Raw genomic sequence first — 16,269 nt, 5'->3', positions numbered from 1 at the left:
ATCGAGTTCATGCAATAAAAAATGAACTTAAGATTGAGTTTACAAAGACGAAATGGAGAGGAGGACGAAACTTCAAATTAAGCTTGTGCAAGACCAAATGGACAAGCAATACAAATTTATACGTTGTATACATTCTTCTGGAAATGCTAAAGAATTAATGTAATGAACAGACGTATTATTGAGAAATGTTGCTTCATTATACGTGTATCCCTTTAATACTGCCGTGGAAATTAAAGTACTTTGGACATCCAACTTAAACCTACTATGGTCAAAAACATGCCATGAAATAGAAAATATTTTATCCTTTGAAGTGATAAACATGATCAATCTGTAGACGACTTAACGCGAGAAATGAGACGATGGAAAATAAGACCGTGCAGGAGCTTGAAACTTTATATCCATCTATTGTCATATTATACATTATTTGCCAAGCCCGTATCAACAGTTACGGATGAACGATCGTTTAAACAGTGTTGCATATATTAGAGAAGTCAAGAATTATCTTAGGTCTTCATGATTTCTGAGCGTCTGACTTGTTGCATTCGTACAGAGAATTATATAAATTCCACCTCGAGGAGCGTTTTTTGTTTGTTTTTGCTGCTAACAGGAAAATGGACCTGATATAAACTAGATACTCTTAAGAGGTTGGAGCTATATCAAAATGGGTCCAATATAATTGTAGTTTCTTCCTATGGTCCTGAATGTGTGTGCATTGTTGTTCTGATAAACATACTTTATATTTTTACTTCATTTTATGACAGCAAAATCAAAATTGTGAAATTACATCATGAAAAAGGTAATTTTGGCAGTTTATTTCAAAATGGACACAATAGTATTGTAATACTGTAGCTATTCTATTATACACATGTGCTGAAACCTTAACTCCTCCAAACCCTTCCACCTCAATGTCATTTTCATATATGTCTTGCGTATACTTAAAGTGCAATATATATATATAAAGTGGTGGAAAAAATATGGAGGTTACTATTTTCCCCAAAAATCAACGGAAATAAATGGATGCTCTAAGAAGTTTTTTTATATTAAAATTCCGATGTATGTTCATTCAAGGTAATCTTTGACAAAAAAAAAACAAAACAAAACAAAAAACTTTTGTTTACTTGTTAGACACTAATTCAATTGTCTTTTCAAAAAACCTCAGGCTGTCACCGTGAAATTATTGAAACACCGAAATCTTGAAGGTTTGATGTCATAACGTCTATACAGTCAGTTACGTAGATCGGTATAATATGGAAACGCATATGGTACTCCCCTTGTAAGGATACTTTGTGGCAAATAAGTCAGAATAATAAGTTCTGTTGTGTACGGAAGCGTACAGGTATCATTTTTTGTTGTTATAAAAGTCGACATTTCATATCAAAATTATGGCAAAATACCGATTATACCTCGATATAAAAATAAATTGTCAATAAAACAATCGTTTAATATAAAATGTTGATTTTTAAATATCGACAAAAATTATCAACAATAAGATATTGACTTACATATATCAATATAATTTTAACATACGACAAGAAAACTTGAAAATGACGAATTATATCACAGGATGTTGATATATTTAAATCGTTTAATTGAAATATATAACAACAAAAAATGATACCTTTACGCTTCCGTAGTTGTGCGTTATAAGTTGGAATCAAGTTATCATGTTGAAGATAGCATGTCGGAATGATGTAGAAAAAAATGAATTACAATGTCGACTTGCTAATATTAATGCAATGACATATTAGTAAGATGTCGACATGTTGAATTCAACTTGTTTATTGATGATATCAACATATAACGTCAAATTGTTCATCTTGTGATATATCATCATGTTGAAATCAAGATGTCGGAATAATATAGCAAAAATTGAATTTACAATGTCTACTTGCTCATATAAATGTAATGACATAAAAACAAGATGTCGACATGTTGATTTCAACATGACAATTTATCATCATATATATACAAGTTGAAATAATAAATAAACAAGTTGAATTCAACATGTCGACATCTTACTAACATGTCATTACATTATTATTAGCAAGTCGGTATTGTAATTACTTTTTTTCTACATCATTCCGACATGTTATCTTTTACATAGCGATTCGATTCCAGCTTATAACACACAATACAACTTATCATTCTGACTTACTTGCCACAAAGTATCCTTACAAGGGGTGTACCATATGCGTTTCCATATCTTGGAACAATGTAAGACATATATAAACTATAAAACTCTACATACTTTGGGCATTTATACGCTAAGGGTTGTTTTTTGACTTTTTTACCAGGTTATGCAAAATAATGGCAACTTTGGGACAGTTAACGCTGCATTTAATGAACAAGCGCAAACTGTCTCAAAGTTGGTTATGCGGACAAAAATTTAAATCAATCCTTATCATTTAATTTCTAATCGATTAAAGTCATGATTAAGAGTTGTCATTTTATCGAAGTGTTATACTTATTTTTGACTTTAAACATAAAGAAAACTGTCGAAAAGGCTTTGGGTAGAACTAGCTCACTCTGTAAATGAGAGAGAAGAGAATCCGGTGTATATTTTATTGCAAACCAGAAGTGATGAAACTGGCTGCAACACCCTTTTTATATATCGAATTATCTCCGTCTCTGCATCCCGTTTATAATCTACTAACTGATAATCTTATTCCTTAATCGACGTCTTCACAAATCTTTTTGAGTTGCTTAACGGATCTAGATATTAAGTATTATCCTGTTTTGACTACTTTTCAATTCTAATCCTTAGAAGATATAATCTTTAAGTGAACTTTGATTTATACAACTGATTTCATAAAATTAACAAAATGTTTAACATGAAATATTCCCAAATATGAAATATGCAAAAATATATCATCACAGAAGTTTGGAATTATTTTCACTGACGTCACAGTACAAGGTTAGTTTATAGTTAACCTAGCCCAGATGAGAAATATAAACAATCAAATAAAATCATTTCTATTCGAATTACGGCGTGAATTTCCTAATACTCCAAAAGCCACATCGCTGAAACCACCAACGGCTACCTATATTTTTATTCTATCTTCTTTTGCATTTGTATTTCACCATGTTCTATGCACATACAAATTTTAAGAAAAAAATGTCGGATAAGTTATTTACGTAAGAAAAAAAAGACGAAATCATTTCATTCAGATTGTGAGTTCTAGACATAAAATTTAATGGGGGGGGGGGGGCCGCTACCAAAACGTTAATTGTGCTTCATGGGTATGGGGTCGGACCTCTACCCTCATACATCTTAACCCTTAGAGCCATAGGAGGCATTTCGCAGCCGTCCAGACATCCTGTCGAAATATGTGGATCCAATTCAATGATCCCAGCTGTGCACAAATGATGAGTATTAGTTAAACAAAGAAGCTTCTCTGAAATATTATTAACATCGAGGACTGTATAATACTGAAAATGTAAAGTTACTGCTAAACGCCGCAAAAGTGTTAAAGTCGAGGGACTTTTTTCTGATGCAGATCCCAAAAAATACCCTTGGAATTTATTCACTATTTATTGATATCAATAAACAAATATGTGTTACCATGCAAATAAATATTTATCATCATTTTGATAAATAGTTCATTTTGTTGATATATATCAATTATTTATTAACATGTACCATTCATTATCGTGTTGATCATTCATTTATTGGTATCAGTTTATAATCAGAAAAATAATTATGGCCCAAAAAAGAAATATATATGCAAGGAGTTAAATATATATATAAATTCTTGACATATGCAAGACAAAAAATTATAAAAAAGTATTACACTTCATTGTGCAAGATGAACGTGTAATTTTGGGAACCAAGATTATAGCGGAAATCAAAAGAATGCAATTTAGGGATAAAAATCAGACACGGGAAACAGAAATACACAACAAATAAAGAAAGGAACGCTTCAGTTAACTGTCATTTTGTGGTACTTTGTTGAACCTTCTGAATTAAGTTTAACGGTAGACAACTCTTTTTGTGAAATGGGAGGCTTCAAGTTTCAGACGATCGAAAGAAAATCTTTTTTTACAATGCCTAATGCTGTTTGGTCTCGCAAAAGAAAAGAACATATAAGCGAGGTCATTATGAGTGATAGAACCACGCCAATGTCAATAGTGACAAGATCTGTTTTTTTTTTACAATGTTATTATTGGCCTTGTAAAATGCATTCATATCATCGACATATGCTGTTCACTATTCTAAATTAGTGTTGTAATATGGGGTAGGCATTGCCTAAATCAGCGAGTACCTTGAGCTTTACCGTACATGTACCGTCTGTGCAAGACTTGTAAAAATAGTAAAGGAGATTACAAAGAGGGGTTGACCCTCATGAAAATTTCCCATCGCTCTCTAAATGGTTGATAACTTTATAGCACTTCACAATACTTTTTATTTTTTAGCCAAGGGCTTCTCTAGCAACATCCATTTCAGTTTTGGGCAGTCAGATTAATCTGTACGGATACCAGAAATAATACAGTTCTCCACGATTGGTGGGAATATTTTACACATCATGTGACGTAAACAAAATTCAGACAACAGCTGCAAATTCCAAACTAGAAAATGATTGCCTTTCCTATCTTAGAAAAGCTTTACTTTGAATTTGATAATATAATCAGAGTTATATTTTTTTCCAAAAGGGGGGGGGGAGGGTTAGGTTCTTGACAACAGCGATAGTGGAACAGTGGAGACACACATACATCCACATGTTTTCTTAACTTTTTTAAAAACATCATATTCACTTCTTTTAATAAGTAAAAGAAAAATAGAGAAAGACTTGAAAACTATATGAAAAGATTAATTGATTTTTACTGAAACGTAATCTTAACCTTAGTATTTTTATTTGTTTGGTTTAAGGAAGTGATGAATTTTCTCTGTAAGGACAGTCATTATTTGTTACTTCCGGGACATGACTTTTTTTTGTAAGTATATTGGGGAACCTGAGGCGAAATTTAGATAGTACATGTAATAACCGTAGAGCTCACACTGCTTTGCAGTGCTTGCTAATATTTGTTGATTTGCATCTCTTTAAGTGCTAGAATCTTTAAGAATTGGGCAAAATTGAAAAATAGTGAATCTTGCTCAGAAAAAGACACTATGTTGACAATGTTGGCACATAGTTTTTGAGAAGCAGGGAGCGTTATTTAAAGTGCCTTGCAAAAGTGAGTTAATGATTAGGAAGAGTGAATTATCTCCCTTTGATGGACATTTTACATTATTTATTGCTCCAATTACTGACACTTACATTTTGTACCAAAGACATGAATGACATTTCTGCATTTCAGGTAACATTTTGAATAAGATATGGAAAGATTTGTGTGATTTTTTCCATTATGGTTCACCCATTGTCAAATTCTTACAGAGAATAGCACTGAAGTGTCAATTTGTTTTGCAAATTAACAAACAACATAATTAACAATGAACAATTATAGGGGAGTATGATTTTAGCCTTTGCTTATGAGCTATATGTTCATAATATGCGGAAGGCATTTGCCATAAGTGCGAGCGAAGCATTTAGTAGGTTCCCTTTTAAATTAAGTAGATTTAATTTCATTTACCGCTTTTGCTAAATCTGATTTAGGATAAAATCATTTGTTGGAGCCAGCAAAAGATATTCCAAACATTTGTAATTTTATAGGTCAAACAGGTCCAAGATTGGCAAAGAATGCCACAATGGGATGTAGGTTTTTTGTAAAATCCAATTGTTCGTATTTGAAATATTTTGTTAAGCTGGTGTTTTGATTACATTTCAAGCTTCAATAGATAGCAATGGAGCAATTATAGGGGAGTATGATTTTAGCCTTTGCTTATGAGCTATATGTTCATAATATGCGGAAGGCATTTGCCATAAGTGCGAGCGAAGCATTTAGTAGGTTCCCTTTTAAATTAAGTAGATTTAATTTCATTTACCGCTTTTGCTAAATCTGATTTAGGATAAAATCATTTGTTGGAGCCAGCAAAAGATATTCCAAACATTTGTAATTTTATAGGTCAAACAGGTCCAAGATTGGCAAAGAATGCCACAATGGGATGTAGGTTTTTTGTAAAATCCAATTGTTCGTATTTGAAATATTTTGTTAAGCTGGTGTTTTGATTACATTTCAAGCTTCAATAGATAGCAATGGAGCGTTTTGAGTAAGTTTCTCATGTAGTCAATATGAATAACAGTTTTAGACGAATTTCTATACATCTAAGAGGGAACTTTGCTCGTTTATTAACTGAACATGGGCAATGCATGGAACAGCAGGAATATGCCAGACTAAATCCTGTGACACATGCTGTACATCTGTGCTTTAAGATTAAAAAATCATTCATGCTTCAGAGTATTTTCATATACATGATATATTGGACTTAGCTCACGCTCAATCCCTTATTATCCCAATTTACTAAATTTTATGACTTCAAATTTTGTATCTTTTGAAAGTATTTAAAAATGAACCTCATATACAACTTGGTTATTCAAATTCATTTCATACATGCATGAACGACGGAAAATAGCTGTTCAATCCTTATAATTCTATCCGACACTCAAAGTTACCCCCTGAGAGCCTCAGTCGGTTATATTTACATACTGTGTATATGTTTACGCTTCAATACACACACATTCCTTTGCACACGTATGGGAGCGCGGACGAATATTTACACATAATAGGCTGCACAACAACAGTGAAGGCGGTATGGACAAAATGATAGTTGGCATTGAAAATACGAGATCAAAACAATTCAACAGGAATAAAATTTTTAAGGAATTACAACAAGGAAGAAGGAAAATTACAATAAGGTGTTTTCAAGGGTTCAGTCAAGACTCAGTTATAAGTTTCCCAGAGCTGAAAATTACTCTCTGTAAACAAACTTGACCGGTAAAATCAATGTGCATGTAATAAACTATTCTATTCTTATGGCTATATTGTGCCGATCAGTTCGTTGCCACACTCTTTCGAACTACGTGGTCGCCATATTGGTTTCAAGTTTACTGGCGTTCATGCATGTATGAACGATCTGGTGAAGTTTATGCATGTATGAACTTTCTGGCAACGACGTTCTTGACCAATCAAAAACGGCCATAAGCATGAAGACTCTCATGATTAGAATTATTAATGAATATTCATCCAAAAAATCATGTGTTAAAAAAGTTATATTTGTAGTTTAAGGAAAAAAAATGTATTATCTTAATCTGAAAAGATACAAAATTGATGATGATTTAAAGTTGATTCCCCATACATAATGTACCTCTGTATGGATTTTTTACCAACCAAATTATTGTTAACTGATGACTTCACAAAAAATTAAGAGTATAAACGAATGCCATGACATGCAAAATATTGGCTTTACAAATTAACCCCTTCAAGCTATTTATTTACATTTAATTAGATTGGCAGAAAGTGTAATATGAATGCTATTAGGTGTAGTGTATGTAGCATGCAATGCGTATTTTGTTATGTCTGTATTTGTACTACCTTACAAAATTTATACAATATTAGAGTACTGAACTATACAGCCTGTATGTGTATGAGGCCTAGGGATGGGGGCAGTATGTAAGTTCATTTACTTTTGTTTCTTTGTTGTATGTTTTTTTTTTTTATTTATTGCATGTTCTTTGTTGTGTGTGTATGTTTTCCGTGAATTGCATTCTTTTGATTTCTAGAATCTTGGTTCCATTGATCACTCCTTCAAACTTTACACAATTGTTATATAATGGTGTAAGGAACTGTTTACTTTTTGGAGTAAATTTGACTTTTAGTTTTGGAGTTATGAGATTTTTTCATACTTTTTTGTTGGATTTTTTTTTCACAGGTTTCACTGTAACTTGAGAAGAAATAATCATGGCATAATGGGGCAGCTGTTAATTAATATATTTGATAATAAAATTCATGGCTGTAATGGTCTGTTTTTTTTACTATAAATAGTGATTTCTCTTTCACAATTCCTTTTTCTACAGTGTTTGAATAATATTTACATTAATCTCGGATGGCAAATGATGTTTACATTTTATTCAAAATATGAATTACATGGAAATGACGAATGTGTTAATGGGTTAAAAGGACAAACAGGATTAGTAGCAGTGTAAATTTCTTTCATTTATTGTTCATGATTTCACTTTACCAAAATGGTAATGTATTCATCATTAATTTACAAATAGTGTTGCATATTTAAAATAGGAATGGCAAAATTTATAGAATTTAATACTCAAGTGCTCTGTCATGATACTTGTGAGTACTTGAATACTTGGATAAAACTTACATTTGGAAAAAAGTATTGATTTCATTGGTATAGAGTATTCTTGTACCTTTTTAAGTACCTCTCCATCTAAGAATCAGGCAAAATGTATATAAGATGTGGCATATGAAGGGAAAAAAACGCAGAGATTTTATTGCATTAACCAATTAATTATACCTGACAACCACCAGAAATAACAATCAAAGTGTTTGTACAATTTGCCTTTTTAAGATATTGATAGGTCAAATTCAGTTGAAATGCATTATGGAAAAATGGCGGTAAAATTTTCCTGCATTCTTTCCTTATATTAAAAGTAAAAAAATATCTATGTCACAGATGCTTCAGGATAAACTTAAATTGCTTTTCGGTTGTTTTCTAGATGTACAGAATATATTTTAGGCAAAAGTGATTAAATTTGGGAAAATGATGTGCCACCAATTGCCTAATTCTTACACAGAATGGTACTTAATAGCCAAATTGAAATATGATGACTATGCTTGATATCTTAACAGAAGACATGCAAGTTATTAAAGAACTCAACCGAAATACCTACAAAATATAACTTGCTTGGTCCTTGGCATGTGTAACTCTTATCCTTTTGTTTGTGTTAATTAGACAATGAACCACTGCATGTCCGTCTTTTCTAATCATTGTCTTTCACATTATTAGGGCCCACTACAGAAAGTGGTGGTTGTCCTATAGTGATCTCTCTGTCCAACCATCTGTCCATTACAAACTTGTGTTGGGGCTGTAACCTTTTTTGTCTTTTTGTAGGCTTTCGATATTTGGCATGTGGGTAGCTCACCTGAAGTTGATGTGTCGCCTCCCATAGATAGTGGCCTATGACCTTGAATTTGACCCCAAGGTCCAATTCCTGTTCTTTCTGTGACAAATTCATGTCTGGGCTTCAACTTTTTTTTTCTTAAGATGATGGCTTTTCATATTATGCATGTTGGTAGGTTACCTTAAGATGATGTGTCACATACTATGGTTGGTGAACTTTGACCTTAAACTTTGACTTCTAGGTTAAAACTAATGATTTTTGCGCAACTGTTTGTGTCTTAATTGTAATGAGTTTTGCATGATTTATTTAATTTGTTAAGCATGGCTGATGTACAGAATATTTACCTCAGCAGCGCCCACAAAGGTGGATTCGATCAGTGGTGGATCCAGACTTTTAGGTCAGTGGGGGGGGGCGCAAAATAATTCTTGACAGGATCACGAGTGAGGATCACAAAATGAGTGTTTTTCATGATTTAACAAACACAATTATTCAACAATTTGTTTCTAAGGGCGGAGGGGGGTGGACCCCCTGGGCCCTCCCTTGGATCTACCACCGTCAATCTCAATGATATATAATTATTTGTGTCTTAATGTACTAAATGAGAAACATTTAAAAAATCAACAAGTTGATAGAGTTCCAATTTATAGACAATTTGTATCATCTGTTCCTTTGGAATGACAATTATTTTGATATACTACTTGCAAATAAAATATTGGAATTACATTACATGTACTTAATGATATTTGATCATAAATGAGAGAACTTTGGAAGTACATTTCATGCCAACCATATTGATGAATAACCAAAATGTAAGTTTTCAGCTAATGAATAAATGAAAGTATTGATCAATGTACAATTAAAACAGATACTCTGATCAGTTGTGTAAGCTGTATTTATGATGTTTATAGATATCGATTAGTGTAACGACGGACACATTGCAAAGGGGAGTGCACAAAGATGTTAAGTCACCAATGAGTAACTGAATACTTACATTGTACTCAATTACAAAGTCTTCCAAGCTAGTACTTGAGTATTTGAATACTTATTACAATTCCTTGTTTAAAGCAAATTTTTTTCCCCTGAAAATTTGAAATTTTAGCAACTCTTCTTAATATAATTGTCAGATTAACAAAACATGATTAAATAAATGAACATTTTCAGTCTGAGAAAAAACCCAGATGGAATTGTGAATGTGACACTGCTGAAGATGATATAATGGAGTTGAAAGAAGATGACGAGCAAGCTAAACTTGATGATAAATCCACCTCAACAGATAATGACTACGAACGAGAAACATGGAGTTGCAAAGCTGACTTCCTTCTTTCCATAGTTGGTTATTCAGTCGGTGTGTCTAACATCCTTAGATTTCCTTATCTGTGTGTTCGTAATGGAGGAGGTAAAACAATAAAAAAGTAGAAACATAAAGAAAAAGATGTGATAATATGTGTAATTAAAAAAATAAAACTCCAAATTAGCTTGAGTTTAATAGTCTTTTTTTCATATTTATGGAATGCAAACCATTTTAGCAAGAGACATAACCCTCCAACAGTTGGCAGTCTCAGTTTAGGAAGGGAGAACAGCATACATTTTTCCTGGAAACTTTAATAAATGTTTTCATGAAATGGTAAATACCGAAATGGTTTGAAATCGGTTATTTTTTAAGCATCCAGGTACTTTTGGCAGTTCCAATAAATCAAATATTTGAATTTGAAGTCTCCTGCTGTTTATTTCTCCAGTGGGACAGTAAACCAGTCTGTCAAGTTGGAAAGTTACTTCCTTTGCTTAAAATAAAAAAAAAGAGAAGTCAAAAGAAATGAAAAAAAAAATTTTTATAGTATCTTTTATGTTTCTTTCTCTTAAGTAGTGTATGAGTCTTTAACTATTTTTCTTAACAGTATTTGGTGCTATCATGATATGTAAAAAGGATTGGAAATCCAGGAGCAACAAACATACATGTATTAACAAATAGACATGATCAAGCATGAATATAATGTATTGAAATATTTTTACTTTCTGATACAGATTATAAAGAAAAAAATATTTTCTGTTAAAATTATTTTCAGGTGCTTTTTTGATACCGTTTTTCTTCTTTATCATCTTTTGTGGACTGCCATTATTTTATTTGGAGCTTTGCCTAGGACAGTTTTCTGGAGTTAGTTCTCTCTTTGTTTGGAAGTTGTGTCCACTATTCAAAGGTATGTTAACTGTTTAATGTACATATATGCTATTACACACTAGTACATGAACATGGAGTATTTGGTTTTGATCAACTCAGCCAAGGGGAGAAAAGAAAACAATAAGAGTTATATTGAATGAGAGCCTGTGTAGAGGACCCTTAAGAGCTGATAGGGGTTTCACAAAAGTGTAAAGTATATTATAAGTTTTGACATTACAGTGCACTATCCCATTGTTTTGTCAGAACTTACAATCAATATTACACTTTGTGCTGTAGTCCACAACTGTAGTGTACCATACATATATACTATTAGCAATTTAATCTTTTTTCAAAAGTATCAAATTTTGGTGTTGATACCCCAGTTCTATTGTTATGTATGCTTTGACATCAGGTTTTGTTGGTTGAAACAGATTTAGAGTTGTAACCAAAACAGGAACCATTTTACATGTATTTACACAGTAAGCTCCTTGGTTCAATGTCCATGATTTAGAAAAACAGGACCATTTTTAAGATTAATTCCTAGATCCAAAACTGTTGTTTTTTTTATTTGGTCTAATGGCTACTCCACTCCACCCACCCATCTGTCACCCTCTGTAGGGGTACCTACTTTTTATGCCCCCAAAACGATAAGTTGGGGGGCATATTGTTTTACCCCTGTCTGTCTGTCCGTAATTCCGTCCATCTATAATTCTGTCCGTCTGTAATTCTGTCCGTCTGTAATTCCGTCCGTAATTCTGTCTGTCCTGTAAGTTTTCCGCACTTTTTTGGAAAATCGTTGAAGATATTGAACTGATTTTTTGTATGTGAGTCTTTCATTATTAGTTACAGATCGAGTTAAACTTTTGTTTCAAAATTATGGGCCCTGGACTTAAAAAATCCCATGGAAATAACAGTTTTCCGCATTTTTTTGTAAACCCTTGAAGATATTGAACTGCTTTTTGGCATGTGAGTCTGTCATGATTAGTTACAAATCGAGTGTAAGTTTCATTCTTCTACGCTGAGTTTTACCCAAAAAATGGGCCCTGCACTTTAAAAATTGTATTGAAATAATAGTTTTTCGCTTTTTTTTTTTTTGTAAATGCTTTAAGATATTTGACTGGTGTTTGGTATGTGAGTCTGTCATGATTAGTTACAGATTGAGTTTAAGTTTCGTTCAGCTATGCTGAGTTTTACTCAAAACCACATACAGGGGCATCATTTGTGTCTCACAGACACAATAACACATCTGACAAAGTGCTTTTTACAATTATGAGTTATGATATAGCTGCATGAAGGTAAATGCGGGGGCATCACTTTATCTAGTTTGTAATCTGTTACTCAAAAAGAATAAAATTAATATCATTCTGACTTTGCACAGTGATTATATACACATTGAAGGTTTACATTTCCTATTATGGAGAAATTTGATTTATTCTTTCCTCAATATTTATGTTTATCTTAGCCATTTTTTCGTAGGGACATATATAAATATGAAAATTTGATACCCACATTGTAGTTCTTTAATTTGCTTACTATTTTTTATACATATTGAAGGCACGTATGTGTGGGAAGAGTAATGACGGTAATGCAAGTCCAGACATGTATTGGTCTTGTATTGTTCATTTACAGTGATAAATCTTATAATCTTTTCACTACAATGTAAGAAGCTATATTGAAGGGGTACCTAACATCTTCTCTAAAATTAACATGGCTTGTTTAAATTTCTTGAAATTTTATCAAGTGTTTTACTTTGATAAAAGAAGTAAAATATATAATTTCAAGAAATTTTAACCACATGTTTCAATGAACATGTAGCTTCATCAACAAAACTTATGATTACTAAGATGCTTTGAGTTTGATATCTGAATGTCACAAAATAAAACGTTTTGCTGATTTTTACAGAGTTATTTTCCTTAGTTGCTGTGTACCCCTTATATACAGTTGATGATAGCTTTCAACATTTCCATAACGGTTCATGATTTCAAAATGTAAGAATAGAATTATTTCAGTACATGATGAAACATCTCAATTTATAGCTTTTACATGTATCTTTCATTACCATTTTATAATTGTTTTTTGGTTTTTTTTTGTTTTTGTTTTTTTTTGTAGAATTACAATGTCTTTGTTATTGCTAGCTTCATTACATGTACCTATTTATTAAATGAATGACTAATATTTTCACAAATCTGTAGATTTGTGAAAATATTATTTATTTCTATCCATGTAGAGAATTTGTGTTTAAATTTAATGAATGACTTTCATATTTTTTTCTGTCTACGAAGAAATAACCTTAATCCATGGTGCACGCTAATTAACCTGCATATAATCAAGTGTGAACCACAGGCATTGAAGTTATTTCAAATAGAAAAAAATAACAGTCACTCCCTAAAATTTATTTTTGTATCAAAATTTTTAAAACCATTAAATCATTAAATCAGACTGAAGTCTTCAAAGTCACTAATTTAAATATTTTCTGCCACTGATTTTTGTTTCCTTTCAACATCCGGAATAGCACAATTGTGATATGTTCTAAAATTGGATGACTTACGCTGGGATCTTGGTTCCCTTGATATGATTGCATACTCTTTCGTAACCATGAGGACACGAATGTTTTCAATCGAAACAACTGGTCACCTGGAACCAGATTAAATAACTAGCAATGGCTATGTACAGATATTGGGGTCCTGATAATGTATATGACTTATGTAGTCAATTGTAAAGAGCCCCTGTGTATAAATTAGAGACTGGGTAATATTACATAAATTCAATGCTAACTGATCATTTCATCTGTAATCATTAATGTAATATTCCCATTTTCATACAAGCAAAAAAAAACACACATAGACATGTGTATGATATTTTTTAAATACATGTAGATACATTTTAGTAACCTTTGGGTTGCTTATTGACCAGGGAACCAGATTAGGAACTAGATTTAACAACTGGCAATGAATATTCATTGATATAGGGGCCCTGCTAATGTATATGACCTATATAGTCTTGTAGCAAGCCACTGTGTCTGAATGGGAAACTGGGTAATGTTCAGTGCTAACCAATCATTTTATGTAAACTTCCCATTCTCATACAAGCAAGAAACATGTAGAACACACCTACTGTATGATATTTAAGAGGTACATTTTTAACTCGTATGAAGCTAGAACTATGACGCTATGGGGGTAAACATCGCACATGTTTTTCATAGCCAGGATTTTATAAGCAGCAAATGTGGAGTACAAATATATAATCATGCAAATCATATGTGAATATAAAGTACTGAAATTATGAGTGGAAGAAATCGCTAACACTGTTAGCGACTTAAAAAGTTGATTACGTCACAATCACAATAAAAAATGTGGTCTATGAGATGATGGACACAATTTCTTTTGGGTAATAAATATGACTTACCTTCTTCGGCTTGAAGAGCTCTACAAAGTCAAAGTTGTCAGTCAACTCTTTGTTAGAATTACTGGCCCTGAAAGGCCAACATCTTGAAAACTATAATAGATAGAAAAAAAGCTTTCAATTGATGAAATGATCCTTATGATAAGGCCTACGATAGATTTTGATGGGGTCAAAACTGTCGGATGACTCATTGTTAGAGTTATTGCCCTTGAAAGGCAAAAAATTACGTTTTTGCAGTTTTCAGTTTATACTTTGAAAACTATAATAGATAGGAAAAAAACTTTCAATTGATGAAATGATCCTTATAATAAGGCCTACAGAAGATTCCATTTGGGACAAAATTGTACGATGACTCCTTGTTTGAGTCATTGCCCTTGACAGGCAAAAAATTAAGTCTTTTGCAGTATCTTAGCCAATATCTTAAAAACTATAACAAATGTAAATAGAAAAAAAAACTTTTTGGTGATGAGATTATTCTTATGATAAGGCCTACCAAAGGCTTCATTGGGTCAAAGTTATCAGACCACTCATTGATAGAGTTATTGCCCTTAAAAGATAAAATATTAATCAGGTGAGCGATTCAGGCTCTTGGGAGTCTCTCGGTTTAAATTTGTGTTCCTTTTTTTTTTTTTTTTTTTTTAATTTTATTTGTTTTTCATAGCCAGGATTTTATAAATAACCCACCATCACCATCTCACCAAGGTGTAGTGGGGTGTCCTGAAGGTTTACTAATTGTTCTAAATATTGAGTATTGAATACATTGTTTTACAATACTAAAGAAATATTTCAATATACCATAGAAAAATGAAAAAAGAAAACAAAATCAAACTGCTTTCACCCACACTTTCACACAAGTCTCTCGCATTCTCTGTGGATTTGATAATTAAGCTTTTTTTTTATTACACAAATTATTTTTACAACAACACACAAATACAATGTAATAAAATTTACGGAAACATTTGTCTAAAAGGGGTCCATCTCCTTTCAAAAAGTAACATCTGATTATTCTTCAATGCAATACATTCTTCTAAATCATGTAATCATGAATAAAGTTTCTCCTGTAGCTTACATTTATAAATATAATTTTTGACAATAATAATGATATAATTAAGAAAAGGAGTCTCAGAGAGATTACCCCAAATTACATCGATTTGTCCTATTGAAAATGTGTGAAATGTTTTTTGATGTACTATTCTACAATTTTCCAAAAACATTGAATAATTTTACAATAAAAAAAATAAATGTTCAGTTGTTTCTTCTTCCAAACAACAGAAGGTACATAACTTTGTATCCTTTAATCATACTAAATATAAATAATTATTAGTTGGTAGAATTTGATGAAGTATTTTATACTGAAAGGTTTTTAGATATGTCTGATTGCATGTCTTTTTCAAAAGATAAACATATTTCGAACAGTCTGGAATATCACATCCAACTTCTTCCATTTTTCAAATTTCTCAGTAGTTGCATAAAATACTTCATCTTTAAACTTCTCATACACCAATTTAGGTTTCCTTATTGCTAATAAAGATTTAAGAAAATCTTTCACTAGGAAAATTTCTAAATTAACATATTACCATACCAGATCTAATGATATCTTGTATAAATTGAGGAATTCTAGATATGACACTATAGTATTTAATAAAATTATTACTAACAATCTTATTTCTAATTCTATTAAATGAACAGAAATATTTTGTT

At 31.8% G+C, this 16,269-nt stretch overlaps 1 protein-coding gene across 5 annotated transcripts in view; it reads left to right on the top strand.

The window, feature by feature from the left end:
• The window catches only part of LOC148616400 (sodium- and chloride-dependent glycine transporter 1-like), a 45,098-nt gene that overhangs the window by 8,689 nt on the left and 20,140 nt on the right, over window positions 1-16,269 (top strand). Inside the window, exons 1-4 of one of the 5 annotated variants that reach the window (XM_088583407.1) lie at window positions 3,983-4,092; window positions 4,868-4,932; window positions 10,173-10,407; window positions 11,075-11,206. In XM_088583407.1, coding sequence (XP_088439533.1) covers window positions 10,227-10,407; window positions 11,075-11,206 — 313 coding nt within the window. In that variant the 5' untranslated portion in view covers window positions 3,983-4,092; window positions 4,868-4,932; window positions 10,173-10,226. Of the gene's footprint in view, window positions 1-3,977; window positions 4,093-4,867; window positions 4,933-4,970; window positions 7,546-10,172; window positions 10,408-11,074; window positions 11,207-13,068; window positions 13,155-16,269 lie in introns of those variants that run through there. The other 4 variants (XM_088583405.1, XM_088583408.1, XM_088583406.1 and 1 more) reach the window with 4 other exon arrangements.

Source organism: Perna viridis, chromosome 5 (genome assembly GCF_037379345.1).
Source record: "Perna viridis isolate PV_CMFRI_1.1 ecotype Kerala chromosome 5, ASM3737934v1, whole genome shotgun sequence".
Taxonomy (NCBI): Eukaryota; Metazoa; Mollusca; class Bivalvia; order Mytilida; family Mytilidae; genus Perna; species Perna viridis.
Note: the sequence above shows the minus strand (reverse complement) of the source record. Positions and strands in the feature narration are given on the sequence as shown.